This window comes from Daucus carota, chromosome 2 (assembly GCF_001625215.2).
Source record: "Daucus carota subsp. sativus chromosome 2, DH1 v3.0, whole genome shotgun sequence".
NCBI lineage: Eukaryota > Viridiplantae > Streptophyta > Magnoliopsida > Apiales > Apiaceae > Daucus > Daucus carota.
The window spans coordinates 47,324,783-47,350,774 of NC_030382.2; the positions used below are offsets into that span (position 1 = coordinate 47,324,783).

The 25,992-nt window shown below is 32.7% G+C and overlaps 5 protein-coding genes across 6 annotated transcripts; 3 read left to right on the plus strand and 2 right to left on the minus strand.

Annotated features, from left to right (window-relative positions):
• Window positions 1–1,435: 1,435 nt before the first annotated feature.
• On the minus strand, window positions 1,436–5,632 carry LOC108205955 (binding partner of ACD11 1). 2 transcript variants are annotated; one of them, XM_017376088.2, is made up of 5 exons: window positions 5,430–5,632; window positions 3,534–3,660; window positions 2,801–2,876; window positions 2,209–2,322; window positions 1,436–2,084 (listed from the first exon to the last, which is right to left on the minus strand). In XM_017376088.2, exons 2-5 carry the CDS (start codon window positions 3,647–3,649, stop codon window positions 1,653–1,655), a joined length of 738 nt encoding a protein of 245 aa, XP_017231577.1. In that variant the 5' UTR covers window positions 3,650–3,660; window positions 5,430–5,632; the 3' UTR covers window positions 1,436–1,652. The 2 variants fall into 2 exon arrangements, with proteins under 2 accessions (XP_017231577.1, XP_063943934.1); XM_064087864.1 differs by having other exon boundaries at window positions 1,436–2,087; window positions 5,430–5,626.
• Window positions 5,633–8,066: 2,434 nt separating this feature from the next.
• Window positions 8,067–8,987, minus strand: LOC108208197 (transcription factor PRE6). The gene is made up of 2 exons (XM_017378698.2): window positions 8,646–8,987; window positions 8,067–8,282 (listed from the first exon to the last, which is right to left on the minus strand). Exons 1-2 carry the CDS (start codon window positions 8,778–8,780, stop codon window positions 8,130–8,132), a joined length of 288 nt encoding a protein of 95 aa, XP_017234187.1. The 5' UTR covers window positions 8,781–8,987; the 3' UTR covers window positions 8,067–8,129.
• Window positions 8,988–16,247: 7,260 nt separating this feature from the next.
• On the plus strand, window positions 16,248–18,180 carry LOC108208384 (AAA-ATPase At3g28580-like). The gene has a single exon (XM_064087865.1). It carries the CDS (start codon window positions 16,433–16,435, stop codon window positions 17,942–17,944), a length of 1,512 nt encoding a protein of 503 aa, XP_063943935.1. The 5' UTR covers window positions 16,248–16,432; the 3' UTR covers window positions 17,945–18,180.
• Window positions 18,181–18,702: 522 nt separating this feature from the next.
• On the plus strand, window positions 18,703–20,184 carry LOC108207667 (AAA-ATPase At3g28510). The gene is made up of 2 exons (XM_017378100.2): window positions 18,703–18,831; window positions 19,041–20,184. The coding sequence occupies exon 2, from the start codon at window positions 19,052–19,054 to the stop codon at window positions 20,048–20,050; it is 999 nt and encodes a 332-aa protein (XP_017233589.1). The 5' UTR covers window positions 18,703–18,831; window positions 19,041–19,051; the 3' UTR covers window positions 20,051–20,184.
• A 1,535-nt stretch (window positions 20,185–21,719) lies between these two features.
• On the plus strand, window positions 21,720–24,143 carry LOC108205730 (F-box/kelch-repeat protein At1g26930). Its single transcript, XM_017375770.2, has 2 exons — window positions 21,720–21,949; window positions 22,450–24,143. The coding sequence occupies exon 2, from the start codon at window positions 22,494–22,496 to the stop codon at window positions 23,928–23,930; it is 1,437 nt and encodes a 478-aa protein (XP_017231259.1). The 5' UTR covers window positions 21,720–21,949; window positions 22,450–22,493; the 3' UTR covers window positions 23,931–24,143.
• Window positions 24,144–25,992: the final 1,849 nt, after the last annotated feature.

Here is a 25,992-nt window from a genome sequence, read left to right on the forward strand (position 1 = left end):
TCACGCTCGTTTTCAAAAAACTTGAGCTGCTCCCACGTACATGCAACATGACATAAATTTCTAACCCGGTGGCCCATCTTCCAGCACTGTCAGTTTGACAGGAGGCCCAACGCTCACTGTTTCAGACCTCATGTGGGCCTTGCTTTACTGTTCCCTCTTATTCCCACACCAATGCATCCATTCTAATTCATTATCTTCTTCCTCTTCCTAACTACCCAATTCCACAGGTGACACAAAAATGTACTCTAATAAAAACATTCTCCTGTGGTAGTTTATAAAGACTGTTCAGCTAGTTCGGGAACAAAGTCATTTTGTGTGGACCTCTAGACACAGTATTAATGTGAAATATTTGAATTCGAGATTGCAGAATGCACTCTTGTTGACTTGAGTTGCCACTAAGAAATTTGAGCACCATATCAACCATGAAAGGTAAATTAGCTTGAGTTACCGCTAAGAACCATCAATCTAAATTAGCTTAAGTTACTGCTAACTGCTACGGCTCTAATTGTCCGGGTCTGTATAAACATATACCTGAGTTCTCGACACATTGCACAGATATGATTGACTCAAATAGCATCGATTAAATCTACAGGGCTTAGACTAAGCTTATTATTCCTGATTACAGTACCTTGTCTAGAACTACAGGAAGAGCACCAGCACCGCTGCTCCTGAGAAGGTCATCTACATTCCTTTTCTGATTGCGGGTACATAATTTGTTTTCTTTCTACTTCAGGAATCAGCTCAACCAAAATGGAAAACCTGGTAGAATCCGAAAGAATTATAAAGTTTTGGCAGTTTAAGTGTAGCAATCACGCGGCAAGGGCAGATAAGGAATCCAGGAAAGATGCAGGTAGTAAATTCTAATTATATGGGAAAGTAGTTCTAGCATTCTCGAAGATATATTTTAAGGGAAGTGCCCAAGTTTGTACAAGTCGTACTTGGAATTTGGAAACAAAGAACGAAGAAGCCATTACCAGGAGTAATTTTGTTTCAAGGAAAACAATATAGGCAAGTAAGTTCAGGGTGTCTTTAATTTTTTAAGACGGCCCAGGGCAAGCCACAGAGATCTTCTCCAACACGATGCCCACCATAATAATGGCTAACTTACAGTGAACAGAGACATATTCTTGTAATAGAGGTGCCAAAATTTATCTTTTGCACCTCAAACTATTGTCATATTATCTCTACTTAATGCAGTGAACTTGAATTTACAATACAGAATTTGATCCACTTTACCTTCTTCACATTCAGCATATGAGAAAGCAAGGAGGTGAACATGAGAGCACGACATACCTACATGATCACCATCGACCGATCCTTGTATCTTTCCAGAGTTCATCGCATGCAGTTCTATGAAGTCATTTATTCTGACGTATTTTGGCACCTCTATCCAAAAAAAATAAAAAAACCAGATACATGCAATTGCATGCCAGTATAAGCTAAAAACCCAAATTTTGTGTGCATAAACTTCTTGAGAAATATCTGTACACAGTAAACTGTACTTGCATCAACTTAAAACATGGTAAACATGGATAACACCAAGTTTTCTGTCAAAGTGATATCCATTAATGTACCCACATATATTAACTACTTATGATATGATGCACGAAAAACTAAGAGCCTGAATATTTTTGTGAGTCACCCAGATGCAGTTATTTGCTAGTATCGCGATTGCCAAGATCAGCTGCAGCTTTGGCTGCTCGGCTTAGAGCATCTGACATCCAAAGAGCTCCCTTAGAAAAGTAACTGCTGTTCACCACAGTGTTGGTAGCTGCTGCAGCAGTTCTTCCTGTGGCTGCTACAGCCGATTTGGTGGTATCATAGATGTGGTATCGCTCGTCCACAGATTTGACTGCTCCAACACCTGCATAAATCTTATCAGTGAGGCCAATCTTCTCGCTCAGCTCAGCAACCTTTGCTGTTGCAGTTGCCGAAACTTGATGAGATTCATCAAAAGATTTAGCTTTGCTCAGTGCTCCTACTCCAAGCACGTATCCTTTGGATACCATGGCTTTCACCACATCTTGAGCCAATGACATTGCTTCTCCAGCAGAAGGAACAGAACGAGTGCCTTCCGAAACATGCTGCTAAGATAGTTGTGTAGATGTTAATAAAAGGAAACAAGGTTAACTTAGAATTCCAGAAACGGCAGAACATTAACCATATCTAACAGAGCAAGAGATGAAAAAAAAATATAAATAAACATACATTTTCACTGCTTTCATCTTCTATCTTCCATGTAGGTCGGTTCCAGATATTAAATTCATCTTCAGACTGTCCCCAGTTGGTTATACAAACAGGTCGATCCAAAATTGTAGCGCCCTGAAACAAATCAAAACATGTGAACAATAAGCTATCAAATGTATTCCGGAGACAAAACAAAAACTCCTTGTATACATATAAAAGGCATCATGTGCGATGAATATCAAGCTGAGAAGTCATAATATGAGGTAGTTTTGTTCGAGCTGCGTTTAAGAAGATAACATGATAGTAATATAAAAAGTCCAAACAACTCTCAGCAAAAGTATGAATTAGCAGTGCCAATGAAGCAAGAGTATGCAAAACAAGATATGTTAGATTAGCTGTTACCAAAACCTGTAATCATATAGCTATTATATAGTGACATTCTTCTGTTACCATAGTCATCTGATGTTTCATAGTGACATCCTTCAGATGAACAGTTACCTAGATGCTAAAAAACATACATCTAAATTCTAATGAGGTATTTCAAAAATGACTTTTTAAAAAAGAAAATAGTGGAAGTGTTTGTATTATTGTATATAATTACAGCAAAACTTACACTGAGCAACACAGCAGTTTCCAGAGCATGAGCATACTTGAAGGACACATAAGCTGTACTAGCCAAATCACCAGCCCTGTTTCCCAATGCACAAACATCGATCTACATCAGCAAACCATATATAAAAGTAATAACAGAGGATAAAAGTTTTTTGAAAATGCAAGACTACAAGCTCTTTGAAGCAAACAACAATCCTGATGTATATATATATATCAACAGTCCTCTTTGTTGTAGGAGTATAGACTATGTGAACTATATAGCTGCAAAAACTATAGCATCCAAAAAAGTCTGCCTATCTTATTCATATGCCATGATAGAATATTAGACACCAATCAGTATCATACTACATACAGAAGGATCCATATTAAAAGCTATTGCAAATTGGAAACTAATGGCTTTGATAATCTGATATCATGTAAGAAGACTGCTAAAAATTAAGGTTGCATGTACGATAGAAAGCCCGACTAGCAGAAATGACTTTTTTTAAGTCCATAGTGATGGTACCCTTGTTTGGTCTTTTCCTAATTTTTTTCAAGTCCATAAAGAGGTAGACTTATGGTTTAAAAGCAAAATATCAATTCATTGTATTTATTGCTACATTGCTATTAATAACAATAACCAGAGGAGTGTCAAACCAACTCTTGTCAATTTAAATGTGGATATTAGTTAAAATTACAAATAGTATTTATTAATTATTACAATATAATAATCCAGGAAGAATATTTGTCATAACCTGATAATTTCGACATGCTCAATCTTCCCGCAGAAAGCAAAAAAATCTTGAATATCCTTCTCTGTTGCCGCAGGAGACAGGCTTGTTACTTCGATCGTATACAAACGTGAATCCATGTCTTTGGAACCTACACATAAGACAATCACAGACTTGAACTGGTATACAAATGAAGAGGAACAATGAAGCTCATATATTTTTCAATGGAAACTAAGTATGGACAACGATTGCTGTAACTGCATTTTGATATCTAGGTTTCATAATAATTATCACATAATTTATTTCAACTGACTCACTCATCAATAACCGCAGAAACATTGCGTCTTTACAGTAAGGGTTACTCTTTGAAAACCACACTGATACACTAATTACAAAACTTCAATTGAATCTTTTCTTTGAATACCTCCACACTCTAGTCTCACAGAAAGACTAACTCAGTGGTATAGGCGTATAGCCCAAATCATGTGCTTATGTAGGACACTCGATGAAACATAATTTTAACTTGAATACTGAATAATAACTTGCTGCATATGATTATGAATCCTTCTATACTGGCTAAAACAGTTTGAAACTTAAATATATCATTCGGAGTTACTTTTGAATAGTGGGTTAATGTATGAGGGAAAAAGAGCTGAGAAATCAGGATTCATGTTCACAAATTCATCAAGTCATGTTGAGATTAGAAAATCCCAGAAATTTCACAAATTGGAAATTCATATATTTGGCACATACATGCAGTTGCACGTGTAGCAGCAATACATAAATGTTTCCGTAATGATAAAAGTTACCTTTTTACAACAACATTCTAACTGATCTTCAGATATCACATTACATTTAATAAGATCATATAATTTTGTGTCGTTTCTCATTTAGAACAAGTTAAAGAATCTTCCTAGAAACCCACTAAATAAAAAATGATTCCCCTGCTCCCAATATCATAACCAGCAAATAGAAAAATACAAAAGATAAGAAGTGCTGTAAAACACAGGATGTCGCTGCGAAATTCATATGCAATTTATACAAAACTACGTGAATTCAAATTTTCTAAAACTAACTTTCCCAGATCAATTCTATTACAATATCACATTATTAACAAAAAAACAATATGAAACACGTTTCAGAATTGAGGCGATCTAGGGTTGTAAGCTATATGCCAATGATAAATGGTAAACATGAGAAACATGAATCAATGTTCTAATTTCATTTTGTCATAAGCGGGATAAACAATTCATCAAAACCTAACGAATTAGGAATTCAAAGATTCAGCACATATAGCATATAGGCAGTCGCACTTGCAGTAGCCATGCAGAGATATTACCGAAAGAAACAAATACCGTTTTCCGCGGATAATTTTTTTTTAACAGAATCTTACTTTTTTGGCAATTTCTCATTTAACACAAGGGAATAAGGAATCTTTCCGTGAAAACTACAATATCAATTTTCATGCTTGGCCAACTTCCTGAAAACCCCTTACTTCCAAAATCAAACCCAATGAAAACATATCATTACTGATCACAAACTGCTATTGAATATGGGAATTAGGATGATCCTGCAAAGAAACTCATAGACAATAACACACACACACATGTTCTCAAATTTCACGGGTTTTCGATAAAAAAAAAAAACCAAAATTTCCATTCAATTTCTCAAACACCAAACTTCCCATATCAATATCATTCCTTAAAAGGATGAAAACACAATCATCAACAGGCAAGTGATCTAGGGTTCTAAGCAACAAAGAAAGTGAACAAACAATCAAAATCTCGACTTAAATAACACAACAATCAAGAAAACCAAATTAAACACCATCACAGAAATCACCCACTTGTATATAAGAAAAACAATCATGAAAAATCAAAGCTTTAGAAACTATTAATTAAAACCAAATAAAAAAAGTACCTTGAGTAAAGAAGCAGCGAAAGGGTATTTGGGATTAAGATGGCAGAGAGCACCCAGTTGTCTGATGAATTCAAATAGCGAAGTTTCGAGAGGTGCAAGCGTCAGTTAATTTTACTAAAACAGTCCAAATTTATTTATTGTATTTTTTTATTTTTATGTTCTTGTCATTACACGCACTCGCATGACAAAAACACGCACAAACATGATATACACGCACACCTTTTGTGGATGGAGATTGATTTCAAGGTTTTCGGTAATCATTCACTTGGCAAGCCCACTGGCCACTAGTAGAAAGTAGAAAGTACTTGGGCTCGGGCCCAAGTATCAAAATAATGATACTATGAAATTTGATGGGCACAAGTAGAAAGTACTTGGGCTCGGGCCCAAGTATCAAAATAATGATACTATGAAATTTGATGGGCACGAAGAGATTTGTATAACCAACTAATTCTATTTTTTTTTTTTACAGATAATTCTAATTGCTATTACTAAAACTAAATTATTATTATAGGTAAAAGAAGGTTTTGGAAAAAATACAAAACTGATAGGTGTAGTTATTTTTATACAAATAAAATTTATTTGTTTAAAAAAATAAAATAATCAAGAAACGATATGAACACCCAAAATGGGGGACGGCAAAAAATTTGTTGGATGTATAATTTTATGTTAGCTAGTGATATGAGTGAATTCTGGTAGTGTTTGGCAGCACATAAATAACTCACTTCTGGATTTATAAGTTATAAGCACTTATTCGTACCGTTTATGTAAAAAGTCAATAAGCACTTAAAAGAAAGTTAGGATTATTAGCTTTTATTTCAGGATTTTTGCTTATTTCCCAAACAGTTTAATCACTTATAAGTCTTAACTTGCTTCTGATTTCAACTTGCTTGTGATTTCTACTCCACTTTTTTATTTTAACCAAAAAGCACTCAAACGGCTTCTCTATTTGTTCGTCGGTAAAGTCCATGAATACAGTTCAAAGGTAAAGTAAGATACGTTAAATATTACACTTCTCTCTCGGACAAGTATGTTTAGGTGGGTTGATCGTATTGTAAAAATTATTATTTTTAATAGATTTTTTTTGTGTATTAAAATTAAAAAAATTCAAAAATAATACTTTTAACTACCCGGTCAAAGTATTTAAAAATATGTGTCAAAAAGTTAAACATCATATATTAAAGAACAGTGGGAGTAACAAATGTGATATTCAACTCATTATTAATATGTTAGTAACAAGTGTGATACGATAAATATTTTTACGCAAGCACTCAAAATAACTAAAAGGAAATATGTTGATAAAATTTCCTAAGTTTGTAATTTCTAATAAAATTATTTGATCTCATGCTTATGTTTGTATTATTATATATTGTATATAATTACATATAAAATTTTAAATTAATTCTATTTTTTTTTTTGAAATTATCAGTTCGACTAAGTTCGACTAATTCCTAAGAGTAAATCCAATGGTTACCTAAATGTGCTCTGAACTCACATTTAGGTAATGTATAAAAAAAAAATGGTATTCCATCACCTAAATCACTAGCACATCCTAAATTTCCTAGCTATTACCTATTTTTACATAATCTCTAGTTATTAATAATCCAATATTTATGAATAAAAAATTCATTTCTCTCTTTTTCTTTCCTTTATCTTTTTCCTCCTTTTCCTCAAATTTATTTTTAAAATAATAATATGGAACAAAAATAGCAATGTTATTGAAATTGACATTAAAAATTGATTTATTAGACCACTAGGATTCACACTAAGATTCATTATTTTATATTATGAATATTATTAATAGGTAACTAAACAGTTAACCTTTTGGAATTGCTCGTCATGATATGTCAATTTGCAGATGGCACTTGAAAGTACATTTCACATCAAAACTGCTTAGCAACGATGGGCAAGTTGGGTGGTAGCAAGACAAGCGAGAACGAAGACAATTAGATAAAGTTCATACCAACAACTAGCGGGCTGTTTTCGTGAATGACAGAAAGTATAGGAGAAATAAAGTATTCATGTTTTTGAGAAAATAAGATGCTCATGAAGATTCTACAGCTACGATAATATTATTTCACAAATCACAAGATCATATTTTCGAGAAAATATAAGTTAGGAATGGAAATTCCACCACTATGATATTATTTTGTCAGTTCATACAAATAAGAGCTATCACTGCAAGTTTATTTTTTTTCTTACATTTTATACTTCTATCCCTGTATCATTGGTTTTCCCTTACTGTTCTTGAGAGTGCCTCTTTATCTTTTACCTTATGCCGGCATATATTAACTTTAGTTTCCCCATTTTTTAATTTTTCTTAATTGATTATAGTAGAAAGTAAAATTAGGATATCATTCAGTTCCAAGATTATATTCCACGTTTCTAATTTGATCGTATTCATATAAGAGTCGACTAGTTGAACCTAGTAGAATCATCAACAAAATTGAAGAAGACTTTCAAAATATTCTTCATTATAATCGAAAAAAGATTATATGCATGTAAATATGTATATCAGCGCCTCAATCGATGTCCCAAATTCCTAATATAATTAACTTACAGTATATGCTTATACATAATTTAATCATAAAAGGCAAATTGAGCCGCTGAAAAAGCCTTCAAATTTAATTAGGTTTAAAATGAAATTCAGAAGCCATTATTAATTATATATAATTATAAACTCAAGATCAGATAATACTTCTTTTACATAAGCAAGCTCCTTATGACAGCTGCTTGAGCACTGTTGCTGTCTATAGACTCCAAGAGTTGTGATAATCTGTCGCTCAAATCGCTCACTTCTTTACGCAAGTTTCTTATATGCTCACAAGTCTCCTGCAGCACTTTTGAAGCTGAAACCTGCAGTGTTCATAACTCATAAGTTTGTGCATGTAGTAACCTTTTTACCATGATAAAAAGCATTTAAGTATTGATAGAAAGTGTTAATTAATGTGCAGGGAACAATTTTGACCCACAACTGAGAAATAAGAGAAGCCATAAAAATTGAATTAAATGCATGAAAGCTAGTGGGGATCATGGTAATAATGTATACTGAAGCTGGGTAAGCTTAATGAATGAAAGCCACATATTAGAAAGTGAACAGTGAGTTTCAAGCTGCTAATAGGAAAGGAAAACAAAGAGATAGAGAGGAGAATTCATCAAAAAGTGATTGTTTTAAGACTTATATATAGAGTCTTTGGAAGAGTTGAGATATATAGGTACCTGGGCAGAGCCGGTGGGGCGATTAGCAATCTCAGGAATAAGTTGTTGCAACTTGGAAACAAGATCAGCAATCTGAGCATCACTTATCCTAGAAGCCCCTGATGATTGTCCGGAACGAGATCTTCGGCTAGACATTTTTCTATGCTTGTAAAATTTACTAGCTAGTTACTTCAAGATGTTTAGAATTGTTTGCAAGAGAAAATTGAGGGGTTAGACGAGGAAGAGAAAAGGAAATGCATGGAACAATGCCTCAAGTGTTGTAACTTGTAAGCTAATTGAAGAAGAAAGTGTACTGCATGGGAGAGAGCAGTGGGTTCGTTTAAATTCTAGTGCAGATTTTAAAACAGGTGAATACAGTGGGAGGTTATAAGAATTACTTATTCTTCAGGAGTGATAAGTAATTTTTAACTTATTGAATTGTTTAATTATTTTTTTAAAAAAATATATTATTTATAAGTGAGAAATAATTTTTGATTAGAATGTTTGGATAGTTTTTTTATATTAAAATTTTATTAGGTTTATTATAAAAAAAATTATTAGGTTTAAGATTATGATTATTATAATAAAATATTATAAATTATCTTTTAAAATGATTTTTATATCTCAATAAAATAAATTTTAAAAATAAAGTAATATAATTTACTAAATAATGTGATAAATTTTAACTTCTCGAATTCTAGCATATAAGTCCGCGCAGTTGTTATAAGTTAAAAGTTGGCTTAACTTCTTTAAACAAACACTGCCATAATTTTGAGTTATAAACGGAATAAGTTAGAGCCAAACAACCTCTATGTGTTTTTGATAATATTTTTGATATTTCTAATTTACTTGATATAAAAATTATTAATATAATAATTAAATATTATAAATATTTTCTAAATATTTCTAACATTTTTATAAAGCCAAATTTAAAAAAAGAAATAACTCATTAAAAAAATAATTCCTTCAACGTCTCAAGATTCTATATTTTAAGGTAAAAATTGATTTATAAATTAGCTTATAATTACCTTGTTGACACCAATCACTAATAAATTGATTGCTTATGACTAAAGAGACATAAGTCGGCAAAATAAACTTTCACCGGACCCACAATATATCACATAATTTCACTAAATAATAGACTGAGCATGTTTTATATTTATTTTTATTTGAATAATGAGGCGGCAGTCGTCTTTAACTATATGTAACCATATCACACCAATAACAAACAACCCTTCGTTTTCCCAAGAATTTTCTTTGAGAGTATTTATTTTATTAAGTGATACTTACTCCCTCCGTTTCAATTTACATGTCCACTTTGAAGAAAATTTTTTGTTTCAAATTACTTGTCCACTTCCACTTTCAATGCAAAATCATATTTCCAAAGTCAATTTTCCTCCACATATCTCTTATTTATATTTCCTAGATCAATCTCACATCACATATTATGCTTATTTAGTGCAATTAATTTGTAAACAACTACTTTTCTTCACTTTTCTTAAACTATGTGATTTTTTTAAAGTGGACATCTAATTTGAAACGGAGGTAGTACTATTTATCACCCTCCATCGTGTTTCCAGAGACCAAGTATGGTTGTCGGTTGATGATAAATTCACAGTCTAATTATGTTGTACTCAATAAAACATATGGTCACTTGTGCATGCTCATACTCTTTGTCGGCGAAGTTATCATTGCTATATTTTAATAAACTCGAAATAGTTTACATATATTCGGAAATGTGATGTATCTTCATTTAAAAGACTATCGGTTATTTAAATAAATATTGGATAATTTTTTTTACAAAATTTTAAAAACAAACTTGCACAAAAAACCCTCATATTCTCTTATTCTCTCTGGTAGCTGTCTACATCATCGGATGAGCTTTCATCAGCGGTGGAGACCCCAACTCTTTTATTTGTTTTATATTATTTGTTTCTTTCAATAATCTTCCTCGTTGAGGAAGAATTTATCTTATTTGATTTGTTTTTTAATCTAAATCATCGGAGCTTCCGGTTTACTTTTTTATTCGATTCAAGCAGAGCTTATCGGATATCGGATACGATAGTTAATCGTTCTTACGGTTATATCTAAGTTTTTTTTATTTTCGTTTGTTTTCATTTTGCTTTTATTTTGATTTGTGATTTGTATTTTCAGCTTGTTTTCACTTCGTAGTGAGAGCTTTGTTTTTCGCTTCTTAATTGTAGGCGAGGTCTTGATTTGATGATGAAAGTTTGTATGGAATCATAGTTCTGGTCGATAACCCTATTAGGTCATGATGAAGAGGGTATAGTAAGTCAACGAGAATGCATGAATCGGGTACTTGTATTTGTATATACATTTTCTTCAAAATATCGTTTAACTGTCTGTTTATGAGAACATGTGATTACAATTTATTATTTGTCCGACTCGATTATTGGTGTAGATGTCGTATGATTTTTTATTATTAAATTAACACTTTTGTTTCAAAAAAAAAATTCGATATATCTCAAATGTATACTTCTTTCATATTTAACTAGTTGAAAATCCGCGCGTTACGGCGGCCTATAAAAATTATATTAATTATTTAATATTAATATTTGTAGAATAAAATAATTTTGTGGTTGTCTGATAAAAAGTATATTAATGATTCAAAATTAATATTTGTAGGATAAAATAAATTTTATATTATAAAAATCTTGATGTAATACTAATAATAATATATAAATTGCAAAATTGGAATATAATTCATGGTGAAAAATGAAAATAAATTTATACATGTAATTAACAATTTAAAGTACGACGAATCTTAATTTTATTTGTGTTTTTTTAAAATAAATCATGTTCATATATCGTCACCTTCCTCCAATTTTTTTGGATTGATCGCCACAAAAAATCTAACTTAAATCCGTGAGATAGTGGTCTATAACTACCCTTGCTTGTAAGGATCTTTATTTTTAATACTCTATAAACAGCCTTCACTTAAAAGGTGCTTGAACGGAGCAAACAGATAATGCATGAATATTTTTTCCTGTATATATACAAATTAAATCTTATAAAAATTAACAACAACAAACATGTCCGATGAACAAAACAAATATTATAAAAGAATAACCAACAAACATACATCACTAATAGTTAATTTTTTTATATCATCCATCAATATCATGTCAAGACTATATTCCTTTCCCATGTTTGGATTTGTCGACTCCCACATAGCGGTCGATAACTACCTTTGCTTGCAACAACCTTTATTTTTTTAATACTGTATAAACAACCTTCACTTATCGTGCCTTCACTTAAAAGTTGCTTGAACGGAGCAAACATATAATGCATGAATAATTTTTTCCTGTATAAAAAGTAAATCTTATAAAAATTAACAATAACAAACATGTCCGATGAAGAAAACAAATATTATAAAAAAATAACCAACAAACATACATCACTAATAGTTAATTTTTTGATATCATCCATTAATATCATGTCAAGACTATATTCTTTTCCCATGTTTGGATTTGTCAACTCCCACATAGCGATCAATAACTACCTTTGCTTGCAACAATCTTTTTTTTTTTTTTTAATACTGTATAAACAACCTTCACTTATCGTTGCAGAATAACAACACCATCGAGTAATAAATCGAGGAAGAGAACTATCACCGGGGAGGTAGGGTTGTGGTACTGAGAGAGAAGAAGTTTTGTTTAGATGATCCAAAACCATACAATCTGTAGGGGTATTTATGGGTGCCAAAGACACTTGTGTGCTACTATTTCTCATAATTAAATAATTTGAAACAAAATCAGATTAAATTTTTCAAGCTACTATATTCCATGAATAATTTGAAACTTGCTTTTAATATATTCAAAACTGAAAAAGGCAATTCTAATTTTTGATATTTTTCATCCAAAAATTCCAAAAAATTAGAAAAATAGAATGGAGCGATGTGAGAGGCGCCACATACACGTCCCTCGCTTCTCCTTTATATAAGTATATTGATTCACATGAAAATTGTTTTCATCAATCCCCGTTGCCGAATTTTATCATTTAAAAAAGCAGAAAAATTTATAAAGAGAATGTTTTTGGACTCGCTTAAATTTTATAATTGAGTATTAATAAAATATATGATATATGATTAGCAAAGTATAAATTGTTAACCACTTGACCTATACAATCATGTTCATTTATATCGAAATTTAATTATATTTCAATGAGAAACACAAATGTTGCAAATAAAGAAATCAATAAAATAACTTTAGTATTATATTATATTAAATTTAAGCAAACAAGTGGACCTATAAATTCATAAACTATTATATGTGAATAAATTATATATGTAAATCATTGTTTCATAAAAGTAAGTAAGCAACCATTAAATATGAAACTAATAACTAACTCCTTCGAAAGTACAATTCTCTCTCAAAATTAGGGTTTGCAGTTTTGAGAGTCGACTCCAATTTCTAACCACCACTTCTCCGCTCTTCATCCTTCATCCCCTCTGATTAATCATCTTCGTTCTTCCATCTTCTCTTGTATTTCTTAGTTTTATCAATAAAACCAAGATCTAATCCTTTTGGGTGAGTTCTTGTTGAGTACCTTGTCATCAAGGTCGTGCCCATCTTTTTGGGATGTTTGTGTCTGTTTTGACGTTTCTGTGTGTTTTGTTATGGGTCTCGGTAATGTTTCTAAGAAGGAGTTACATGATATTTTGGGTAATCCGTGAGGCTTGTATCAGATATGGCACGGTGGTGAATATCGTAAGAGCTCACCTTTCACGACATAAAATTGTTCATCTTTTGGGGTCATTTGTTGATCCAATATCGGTTGATGTAACTGATAATTCTGAACATTGGGCTACAGATGCTGGTGCTTATGTGAAGGTCAATTGCGATGCTACTATGTTCACAACTGATATAGGTTGGATTGTTCGAGATTTGATCGTAATACTTTTTAGTATAAAGAATTTAAATATTCTATCTGTTAAACGATCTGAAAACAAAGCGGCTATATATTTAGCTCGTTTTTTGTTTCTTAATCAGGTTGTAATTGACAGTTCGAGGGTTTGTCTCGGCTGGGTTTCAGTTATCTATTAAATTTTTTGCTTTTCGTCAAAAAAAAAAAAAGTAAGCAACCATTAATTCGAAACAAATATAAAAATTAATATTTTCATCATCCCTCCCCTAGTTACCAAACTGAGGTCCCGGCAAATGTGTACACCTTGTCGGCAGTCTATCTTGTCCCCGAAACGGGGTTAGAATTCAGATGGGTTCAGAAAGATGTGCTTCTTTACCACCCAGCTTGGCGGGTCTCTGTGTGTCAATCCCCGCACGCAAGCCCATGTTATCTTCTTATGCTAAAATTTTGTAAGAAATCAGGTAATTTAATTTACTATATTGTTTTGAAAATTAAATATAAACTGTTCAACGTGTTTAGATATCTAAATCTAAAAAAATTATTACTCGTGTAAAATTTTAGTCTTGGTACAATATCATGTAGAACTTTGTTCATAAACGTTCATGACAATAGTTGTGTAAGAGTTGCATATATGATAATTGGACACTTTTATATATGTAATTTATATTTTATGAAACTAGATATCAATATTCATATCGATTTATAACGAGTTCTTACCCGCAGGGTTAGTTCAGCTGGTTAAAAAAGAGGACTTGTATGACTCCGAAGAGAGCAGAATTTGTGGACCAAATTTATCAGAATTAAAAATTTTAATATTCGTATGAGGGAATAATGTATCAATAAAACTAAGCGGTATAGCTCAATATTAATATAAATCAATTTTTATGGTATCAATTTTATAAATCTTATCATTGAATCCACTTGCGCTACCAAAAGTTGTCTTCTTCTTACTAAACTAAAGATTCTTTTAACTTAATTTAAAAATTATTTATTTATTTTCAAAAAAAAATCATTTATTATTTATGTAAAAGAGGAGTTGTTTATGAACAAACAATAAATTAATTATAATTTATCTATTCGGATATATTTATTGATATTTATAATTTATTAGGTACACAATTACCAACAAAAATAAATAATTACAGACTAATTTGTAAACTATTTATATATTTATTCACTTTTATAAAATTAAATGTAAAATATCAAAATAAAATTAGCATAAGAAATTCGTATTGTCAACTTTTCAATCTAATAAAATCAAAAATTAATTTATAAATTTACATGATTATGCCCGGCTAAAAAGGTACAGGATATTCTATAATGTGCGATTTTGAATATACTTCTTTTACATGGATAGACCTGTAAACTGAGCTACAGCCCTTGAATTATTGTTAGAACGGTTTGTCTAGTGTGTGTACGAGCGCTAAATTTTATATGTTTGGGAGATTTTGATTTTGATTGGTGTGATGATTGTATAGACAGGGTCCATTATTATTAAGATACGATAGCTATGAGAGCCTATAAGGATGAGTCAAACTTATAAAATAAAAAACCGTTAGTTAGAATTATGGATCCATACCTTTCAACATGAAGCATATAGCGAAGCAACTGCATGCATCAGTAACAGCCCAAGCTCCAGCAGTGTCGAGCCATTTCAAAGGCAAACGCGCATGCAGGAAATAGGTGATAACAAGCAGGATTAGCAGCTAAACAAGATTAAAACATTCTCTATCTCAAAGGTTAGATAGAAGCAAGGTTAAAGTCTCCTCACCCACGAATCAAGTGTTGTTTGAGTTGGACGTTCTCTAATTAGAGATGATCACCACAATATTTGACTTAATAGGAGATATTTACTTGTGATTTGATTTAGTTTTCCTAATTGCGTCACATTCTGATGCTTTAACTATTTTTTTTTTCCATTAATACGAAAAAAAATTGGTTAGTTTTTGGCTTTTCCCTTATGCAACACAGAGAATAATCTGATATGTGCACATGAGATGTCAGCTGGTTCGAGAAGCTACACATTCAGAGATGCAACAGGGAAACTGTAAAAAGAGAATAAATCTCATGCCAAGGCTACTATGTGTATGTTTGGTAACAACTTAATTTAAAAAATAAGTTCTTTTTTTTTTCTCAAAAATGAATATTCTTATTTTTCTTAAATAGAATTGTTAAAAAAGTGTTTTATATTCGTTATTTAATAGAAATTAAAATAAGGACTTATTTTAGAGAAAAGTAGAATTTTGTGTACTTTTCTCCAGAAATAAGTCATTGTAAGTGTTTGGCACGGGCTTATAAGCCCGCTTCTGGAATTATAAGTTAGAAGCACTTATTTGTACCGTTTGTGTAAAAATTCAAGAAGTACTTAAAAAAAATTACGAATGCTAGCTTTTGTCTCACGACTTCTACTTATTTCTGAAAATCTGATAAGATGTTTGTGCGAAATATCTGAAATTTTAATTCAATCACTTTTAAATTTCAAAACTATATCTCAATTCAAATCAAAATTGGAATCTGTAAATTCAGAACTTCAGATTTTCGATGGGTTTTCCTTAACTGTGATTTTATTGGCAATCTCATTCACTATGGCAAGTTACCATGTTTATACAATTTCATTACATAAAATAAAACTACGATCACAATTTGTTTTTGGGAAAACTGACTGAAAATTTCGGCTCTTTCGCCTATATATGCTCATGTTGGGACAAAGATAACACGACTAAAGGTAAACGAAGCTGGCAAGGTCTTAGACAGAGGTATTCTTCTATCTCTTTTCTTACGTAGTGTATTTGTAACTATTTTTCAATAAAAGATAATCTATTCTCGATTTTAAGCTTGAACTGAAAGTAGTAGATGGTACTCTTTTAGTTTGAAAACTTTTTTGATTTGTAACAATTCGGTGCATAAAAATTTCAGAGGCCATGAAGACAGTTTTGGATCCACGGAAGATCATGAAAGTAAAGCCTTGGACTAGTTTGCGTTCTCTGTTTGCAAGTTTGATGTTTGCTCTGGCCATTATTTATCAATATAGTCCCAAATTTCGACCATTAGTCAAGAGCTTAATGTTTGTTGCGAACATGTTGCAGCAAAGTAGTCCTTATCTTCAACAAGCACTCAACAGATACATTCAGAAAATAGAGTCAAGTTGTGACCCTTACATCCAGATCACATTCCATGAACATTCGTCACGCCAATTCTCTGAGCGCAGTGGAGCTTATGTCGCGATTCAGCGTTATCTGGAAGCCAACTCTTCGCGCATGGGAAAGCGACTGAAGGCTCATTCTGTAAAAGGCCATGAGTCTCTTGTTCTCAGCATGAATAATAATGAAGAGATAACTGATGAATATCAAGGGGTCAGAGTGTGGTGGACTTATAGCAACAATGTTGTGTCAACGACGAATAAGTTGCAGCTTGAAAAACAGAGAAGCTATACTCTTATATTTCATAACAGGGATCGTGATTTGATCACCAAGTCTTACATGAAACATGTTTTGACTAAGGGGAAAGCGCTGTCTCTGAAGAATCGTCGAAGAAAGCTTTATACAAACAAGTACGGTAGGTGGACTGAGGTTGATTTTGAGCATCCGGCTACATTTGATACTCTAGCACTCAAGGCGGACACAAAGAAGGACATTGTAGATGATTTGATCACTTTCAGCAAGGCTAAAGACTATTACATGAAAGTAGGCAAGCCCTGGAAAAGAGGGTATCTTCTTTATGGTCCTCCCGGGACAGGAAAATCGACTTTGATTGCTGCAATGGCCAATTTGTTGCATTATGATGTGTATGATCTTGAGCTGACCTCTGTTACGTGCAATACTGAGTTGAAGAAATTGCTTACTGAAACTTGTGGAAAATCAATAACTGTGATAGAGGACATTGACTGTTCACTTGATTTCACTGGGAAAAGGGAGCTCCAGAATATAGAGATGAAAGAGAAAGACAAGCCAAGTGGTAATCAAAAGCCAAGCCAGGTTACTTTATCTGGCTTACTAAATTCGATTGATGGTCTTTGGTCTTCTAGTGCTGGCGAAAGAATCATTGTGTTTACAACTAATTCTTTGGAAGATCTTGATCCTGCATTGATTCGAAGAGGGCGAATGGACAAACATATTGAAATGTCTTATTGTTCATTTGAAGCTTTCAAAGTGCTTGCCAGAAACTATTTGGAGATTGAGTCTCATAAACTATTTGGAAGAATTGAGGAGTTGTTGGCAGAAACTAATATAAGCCCGGCTGATGTTGCGGAAACTTTGATGCTTAAATCTGGTGATGGCGAGAATTGCCTAAAGTGTTTGATAAGTGTTCTAGAGGATGTGAAAGATATTTCAGAAGACATCAAAGAAGAAAAGCATAAAGTTGTCAAAGTAGACAAGAGGAAGAAAAAGGTTAAAGAGGCATTAGCAGTAAAAGATGTGGCAGCCAATGGATGATTAGTCCTAATCTGTGATCGTTACTATGAAATTCTTCTTTTTAGTTATAAAAACTTCAGAAGGCTCAGGTTAATCATAAAGTCAGGAGTAAAACTAAACATTCTTCCAGCTAGGGTTTGTCACAGAGCATTTCATTCCCTACAAAGAGTTTTTGACACCAAACTCATAAGTCGTTGCTCCGTCTTAAACCACAATCAAATATATCAGATATTCTTATATCTTCATTCCCAAGTTATTTCGTTGACATCATTCCGTTCCTAGTAATTTTGTTAATTTTATATCTATGAATAGAATTCCTAGTAATCTATTTGTACTAAACTATAATAACCAAACATAAGTATAATTTGTAGTTTGGTATGGTACTCTTGGTACATGCTTTTGAGATTCATCAGACGAGGTTACAAATATTTGAAAATCTGCAACAAAGGTTTGATTTGCAAATATAAAACGCAGACACAGAAATTATACAATGGCCTTTACATTTGTAAAAACTAGAAAAAGTGTACTTGTCAAAAAAAACTAGAGAAGTACAGAAGTAACATAGGAACTCAGGAAGATTCCAACACACAATGTAGCACTGTACCTTGTATCTGTAAAGTAATCACATTCACAAAAGTGTGATCTGATTAGGAATCATATTCTGTTGAGCAATATATCATGTTTATACAGTTTCAGTACTTAAAATAATAAAATGTCAGATTACAAAATTCAAGTAGCTACATATAACAAATTTTAGTCCTCTTCATATAATGTAGTGAGTTGTTGGAACATAGCCAAAACACTTGAAAAGAAGATACAAGTGAAGAGAAACTTTTCCACTGAATTATCAGCATACAACTATATAAAGTCTTGTGCTTGGAAATACTCTTGAACTTGATCTAGTAGAGGTATTATGTATTCCCTTTTCATAAATAATCTCTGTAATCAAAAATTTAATTTTCTTATGATGTGCCACTGATATTGTTTTCAAGATATAGTGTGATTTAACATCTGAAGTTGCATGTTGAAGATCTCCATTCAAGATTTTTAAACTGTAAATTTATTCAAGTGACTTTATTTAATCTATATAGTAACTAGTCCCTGCACATATCTTTAGAGCCAGAGAAGATGATGACAGGGAAAACTTGGAGAAGCATGGGCTCTCTGGTTGCAAGCTTAATGTTCGTTGGGGGAATGATTCATCAATACAGTCCTTATTTCCGCCACTTACTCAAGAGATGCATTAAGAAAATAGATTCAGGTTGTTATCCTTATATCGAAATCACATTCAATGAGCATTCTTCAGGCCAACTTTCTGAGAATTGCAATGCTTTTGTTGCGATTCAGCACTATCTGGAGGCAAATTCTTTGCACACTGTCAAGAGGTTGAAGGCTGATTCGATAACCAGAGGTCAAATTCTTGTCCTCAGCATGGATGATAATGAAGAGATAACTGATGAATATCATGGGATTAAACTGTGGTGGAGTTCTAAGACAAAAGAAGTGCCAATTTCACGGTCACATCACAAACAAAGGTGTTACACTCTTGTTTTTCATAGCAGGTACCGCGATTTGATCATCAATTCTTACATGCAACATGTAATTGCTGAAGGGAAAGCTATTGCTTTAAGAAATCGCCAAAGAAAGCTTTACACAAACAAAAGGCAGACACCAAGCCCTGCAAGGTGGATTTCTGCTGTTTTTGAGCATCCAGCTACATTTGAGACTCTTGCATTGAAGCCGGATACAAAGAAGGACATCATGGATGATTTGATCACTTTCAGCAAGGCTAAAGATTATTACATGAAAATAGGCAAGGCTTGGAAAAGAGGATATCTCCTTTATGGTCCTCCAGGAACTGGAAAATCTACCATGATTGCTGCAATGGCCAATTATTTGGGTATTAAGTCTCATGAACTGTTTGGAAGAGTTGAGAAGTTGTTGGGAGAAACTAATACAAGTCCAGCTGATGTTGCGGAGAATTTGATGCCTACATCAGCTGATGATGATGGTGAGACTTGCTTAAAATGTTTGATAAGTGTTCTAGAGGATGTGAAAGAAGCGGCCATGTCAAGGGCCAAAGATGAAACAAATGGAAGAGTCATTGCCAGTAGCAGCCAAGGATGATAACTTTATAAGATAGTGAATGAAATGTGCAAGTAACTAACTATCTAGTTTGTTTAAATTGTTATAGTTATTATTTCCTTTAAGTTCTTTCCAGGCTGTTCAAAAATTAAAACCTTTCATGATCATATATATATGTAAGTTGCATCGTATTCAACTGTTATTATTTAAAACATCAAGACAGAGTTCTGCATTTTGCAACATAATGTTTGTGATGTTATCCGTCATTTTACCAAGTTAAATGTAAATGCAAGTAGCTATATTGCAAGTGGCACGTTATAATGACTATCACAAACAAAGCTTCTTATCTAATTTTGAAAACACTCATTTTCTCTGATAGCAATGCAAAAAAGTGCCGCAAAGCTATAAGACTACAATGGGCAAAAAATTGACAAAAATATATAATACAAACATGCTCTCCTACTCCTGGTATCATATGCTTTCTACTTAACAGAGCCATCACTATGGTTCCATATCTATAGACAATGCTATTTGGATAACCTGCGTGCAAATTACAGTGAATCAGATAGAAGTTCTTGTCATCAAAATATAGAATCAAAGTTTAACAAATTTGTATTATAGTATAAATTAAACTTTAAGACTTCATAGTTGTATCAGAAGTGCATTCCAGAGAACTCTGCTTTCAGAGTCTTGCAGAATGAAACAACATGTCTGCCACTTAGGCACTTACATGCAAAGTAGGATAATATAAACATGTATCTATCTTCTTATTGTTTTAATTTAACAATAAATGAAAATGAACCTTGCATTCACATCAACCTCACCTAATCAAATCATCTCATATTAATGCATCACCCATTTCACATTATATAAAAAAAGTGGAAAAATGATTCGATAAATTATTAAACTATTATAATTAATGAATATTTAATATGATATTCTGGAGTGTTCGAAAGAGTAGCAATTAATATAGCAGAGTAATCTTGAATAAAACATTGATGCAAACAATATGTAAAGTAGGAGATGGTTTCATCGCAGGATATGAAAGTCTAAACCAAAGGTATGCAATCATCCAATGACAGGCAAATTAGAATTATGTGTCAATCATAATTTTTATAATTATTTAATATAAATATTTTAATTGTATAAATAACCCCTAGATTTATATTACAACAGTCGTTTAGTTGAATTGCAACTCTGGAGCATCGACTTAATAAAAAATAGACTTAATAAAAAATAAAGGTTTGTAATTATTCCAATCAAGTCTGGACAATAAAAACCAAATTTAGTTTTTAATGCTTTCCATTTTATGCATCAACGATTTGCCAAAAAAACATGCTGGTAATCGTACTTTTAGTAAATTGAAATTAATAGAGTTGAACTTATAGCAGTTGACCAATCCCTGGCCTACAGATATAATTTATTTATAAATATTATGAGTAATTTAATCAGCCTGTTGGTACATTTTAAAATAAATGAACTCTATTCTCTAATTTTTTTTTTGCAATCATTTATTTATAATAATTATCATACGTAGTGTTAATTCCATTTATTTGTACAACTGCCAAAATTTTCAATACTATTGGATAAGATACAACATAATATAAAATCGATTAAATATAATAATTTAATTGGTTTCAAAAAAAATATAATAAATTAAAAAATAAATTAAAGGGACTCCCATACACTTCTCCTTCCTCCCAAAATCTGCACTAAAAATCATTTGATTGATTTGCTGAGAAAGATAAAAAAGCACAACCCATTTCTCTTTCTTTCAGCTCAAATGCTTATAACAGAAACCACAAACACACACCCTTATAATTAGAGGAAAAGTACTCTCATACACATACATACATGTAGAGACAGAGATATAGATAGAAAGAAATAAGTTGTTAGACATAAAAGTCCATAAAAGTTTCCATCTTTCCTCTTATCCAATCTGTAAGTCAGTTTCTTGGTTATTATATTATGTATTTCATATGTTTTCTTGCTACTCAATCTCATTATAATTCATGTGTGTAGATCTTGTGATTAGATGGTTTCATTTCTTGATTATGTGGTTTGGTTTGCTTGTTGAATTTCTTGATCTGAATTAGTGAGATCTGATTTGGGTATTTGATGGTTTTGGTGATCAAAAGATTTAAGCTTTGTGAAAGTTTGAATATGGGTTCTTATCATCAAATCCTTTTGACTTGTTGCTCATGGTATAATATGTAAAGATTAAATTTTTATCAGATAGACTTTTGATCAGGATTGTTAAGCTTTTGATTCATGTATTTCAGTGTGGTTGTCATAAGTCTAGCCTTTTTTTCTGCATCTGACAGTAATGAAGTCTGCTTCATTTTTTGAGAGAATCTTTTTTCATAAGAATGAGTGTATTCGATTTTGTTGTATGTTTTGTTCTTATTATCATATTTTGATTATTGACTATCTGAATATAGATAGAAGATTTTTTGGCAAGTCGTGTTTCCATTCGTGATCATTCATGGTTTATTTTGGCGGCGATAGTAAAGGAGAGCAAGATCCAAGAAGATTGACTGAGGTTGGAATAGTGTTGTCATCTGAGAATAATCAAGAAAATATGTTGGAGGAACAATCGTTTCTGGTTTCAAGGAGATTTTCAAGAAGCTGCGACAGGGAAAACAGCTGGGATTGCATGAACTACCGGATGGAGAAGATTGAAATTCAGCATGGGAAACGACTTCTAGAATCTAATGAAGATGATGAAGTTGGAGCTAGAAAGCTGCCTAAGCAACTGGATGCTTATAACAGCTTAGACTTAGCTTCAACAACACAAGAAGTTTCCATGATCCCTGTTGACCAGTCTGGTAATCAACGTCATGCTGGCGATAATTCAGATACAAGCTCTCTTATTCATTCCATTGGCCGAGACAACTCAATTAGCGCACTTATTCGGTCCTCCAGATCTGATTATGGTGCCCTAGCATCTTTGAATAAAAGCTTTCGTGAGTTAATCCGCAGTGGTGAGCTTTATAGACTGAGACGACAGAATGGTGTTATTGAACACTGGGTTTATTTTTCTTGTCAACTACTTGGGTGGGAAGCTTTTGATCCTACTTCTCGCCGTTGGATGCGATTACCAACAATGACTTCTGATGAATGCTTCATGTTTTCAGATAAGGAGTCTCTAGCTGTTGGCACTGAGCTCCTCGTGTTTGGAAAAGTCTTTTCATCTCTTTTCATATTTAAATACAGTTTATTAACCAACACTTGGTCATCTGGAATGAAAATGAATTTTCCAAGATGCCTGTTTGGGTCTGCCAGTGTTGGGGAAATTGCTATTTTAGCTGGTGGTTGTGATTTATCTGGCAATGCCCTGAGTGTTGCGGAGCTTTACAATTCAGAGTTAGGAACCTGGGAAGCACTTCCAAACATGAACAAAACAAGGAAAATGTGTTCAGCTGTTTTTATGGATGGGAAATTTTATGTGATAGGTGGGATTGGAGGCAGTGATTCAAAGCTTCTAACTTGCGGGGAGGAATATGATTTACAAACTAGAATTTGGACTGAAATACCTAACATGTCTCCTGCAAGGACTCGTCCAGATGGGGAGATTGGGATGCCTGTTACAGCTGATGCTCCCCCTCTTGTGGCGGTAGTAGATAATGAATTGTATGCTGCAAATTATGCAGAGATGGAAGTGCGGAAGTATGATAAGAACAGGAGAATCTGGGAAACTGTTGGAAGGTTGCCTGAAAGGGCAGATTCTATGAATGGCTGGGGATTGGCATTTAGGGCATGTGGTGACCGCCTTATAGTAATAGGAGGGCCTAGAGCAGCAGGTGAAGGATTTATAGAAATTAATGCATGGGCTCCAAAGGATGGACCCCCTCAATGGAATTTGCTTGGTCGCAAGCAATGTGGTAGTTTTGTATACAATTGTGCAGTGATGGGATGCTAAACTTTGTACCTTCTGCTCCATTCTGATCAGTGTGCTGTACAAGGTCGGTGATTTCTACATGGGAACAGTGTTATTGCTAATTGGTAAATTGTCCCAATTTTTTTTATATCTTAAATGCTTTTTTTCACTTATAATTGTCTTTTTTATTGGAGGATATTAGATTGACTCGAGAATTGACAGAATGTTTTTTTATTTAAAGAGTTCTTGTGTTAATTTTTGACTTCGGTATAAGTTATCTTCCATTAAATTTTCAGTGCCCCCTATTCTCAGAGACCGCATTGTTGTGAATTGTATGTGTGAGATTGGATAAAGATAAGAGATTATGGTAACTTTCAGATAATGCATTTTAAGCTGGTTTTAGTTTTCTTTCTTGCAGAAGCTTTTATCAGTAATTATGAAAAAATTTACTTCCTGGAGTATTTGTCCATTGTAACAATTTGAAGTAAATCACTCCTAGTTGTTTTGGAATAGATTACAAGAATTGTGGTAAATTTTCTTGCTTCAGTGGCTGCGATTTGCGCATCAACAAGTGTTACATTCTATCTATATCTGTTGTCAGATTAAAGCTTTTATTTGATCATCTATTTACTTGCTTTTTGTTCATCTTTTTTATCTCTTTTTATCTGCATCTCTATGATCACAATAACATTATCTTTATAGTTATTAACTCTATATAGTTCCATTCCTGCTTATTGTCGGCGTGGGGGATGATGGGATTGTGTGTTAAATTAGTTGCAACTTAAAGGAAGATAATGCAATAAATTTTGCAACAGTATAAAAAAAAGAGTTCAGATGTTTTTCTGTGTATTCAAGTAAATGAGAATGTAGAATTGTGTAAGGTTGGTCATCTTTCTAGCTTTAGCATACCGTATGTACTGCTTATGGGCCAGTGGTGTTAAGATTTCGGTTTTGAACCTGATATTCTCTCTCCTCAAGCTGCATGCCTGCATTGTCTCTCCTTTGCGTGGATTATGCACAGCTTTAACATATTTAGTTACTAAATTTACTATATTAAGAATTAGTGACGCTATTTATGAAATTTGGGATGGAGGTTGTCGGATATTCAAATATTAAGGCTGTATTTATGATGCAAGAGGATGTTAAGTTGCTAACATATATTTTTTTCTTATTTGAGGTAAAAAAACAAAAGACATTTTAGAATTCTTGGTTCATTGCGATAAACATGTGACAATGTTATCTGCCAGCCGTAACCGTTGCAATCATCCAACATCACGTTCTTTTTTCTGTCGCTATGTTTTTTTTGTGATGCTATGCTTGAGCCTTGATTTTCTTTTTTAATTAAAGCTAGGCGGACACATGGTATGCACAATGCTTTTTAAAAATTTAACTTTTGTATGCCAATATTTTCCGCGGACCGTAACCGTTCCAATTATCACTATATCACTCTTTTTTTATGACTATGTTTTTGTAACGCTACGCTTGAGTTTACTTTTTTGCATAAATCTAGGCGGTGGTTACGTGGTTTGCAAAATGCTTTTAAAATTTGAACTTTTGTATATTTTGTTTAAGAAGCTTAGCACGCCTTCTGTGAAGGCTACTAGTGAGCTGTAACAAGCAAACCATTGGTAAACCAAGTAATCGACATAGAAAAATATTATTTATTTTTTTTTGAAAAGGACATAGAAAAATATTATTCATTATCTTCTTTTGATTTATTGACAATTGACAAGTTTTTGTGTAATGCATATAAAAGGGTTTTTTTTAGGATGGGGGATATCAAATTTTAAATCAAACCATTATAGGAATATCTATTAGACTATTACTATTTGTATAAGAGGTAATACCCTGCACTTTGTGTTTTTATGTGTATGTAAGTCGAGCTATTGCAAAACCTTTTTGAAGTAAGCTGAACTGATGCCCCTAAAGACCTAATGTAAAGGGAATGGTTAATTAAGTCTCCCCTATTGAAAAGATCTATAGGATATACCACTGAATTGAAATTTGGCGTTGGGGAAGATTGTGTAGTTTAGGAGCAGCAATGTGGATATAGATTTTGAGCTATAATCTTTGTTGATCTTTTTGGATCTAGATTTTGAAACTG

Coding starts and splice junctions, on each gene's coding strand:
- LOC108208384 (XM_064087865.1), top strand. CDS start 16,433: ATGAAGACAGTTTTGGATCCACGGAAGATCATGAAAGTAAAGCCTTGG.
- LOC108205955 (XM_064087864.1), bottom strand. CDS start 3,649: ATGGATTCACGTTTGTATACGATCGAAGTAACAAGCCTGTCTCCTGCG. Junction 2,877..3,533: donor GAGCATGTCGAAATTATCAG/GTTATGACAAAT, acceptor ATTGGGAAACAG/GGCTGGTGATTTGGCTAGTA. Junction 2,088..2,208: donor AAGATGAAAGCAGTGAAAAT/GTATGTTTATTT, acceptor CAACTATCTTAG/CAGCATGTTTCGGAAGGCAC.
- LOC108207667 (XM_017378100.2), top strand. CDS start 19,052: ATGATGACAGGGAAAACTTGGAGAAGCATGGGCTCTCTGGTTGCAAGC.
- LOC108208197 (XM_017378698.2), bottom strand. CDS start 8,780: ATGTCTAGCCGAAGATCTCGTTCCGGACAATCATCAGGGGCTTCTAGG. Junction 8,283..8,645: donor GCCCCACCGGCTCTGCCCAG/GTACCTATATAT, acceptor TGAACACTGCAG/GTTTCAGCTTCAAAAGTGCT.
- LOC108205730 (XM_017375770.2), top strand. CDS start 22,494: ATGGTTTATTTTGGCGGCGATAGTAAAGGAGAGCAAGATCCAAGAAGA.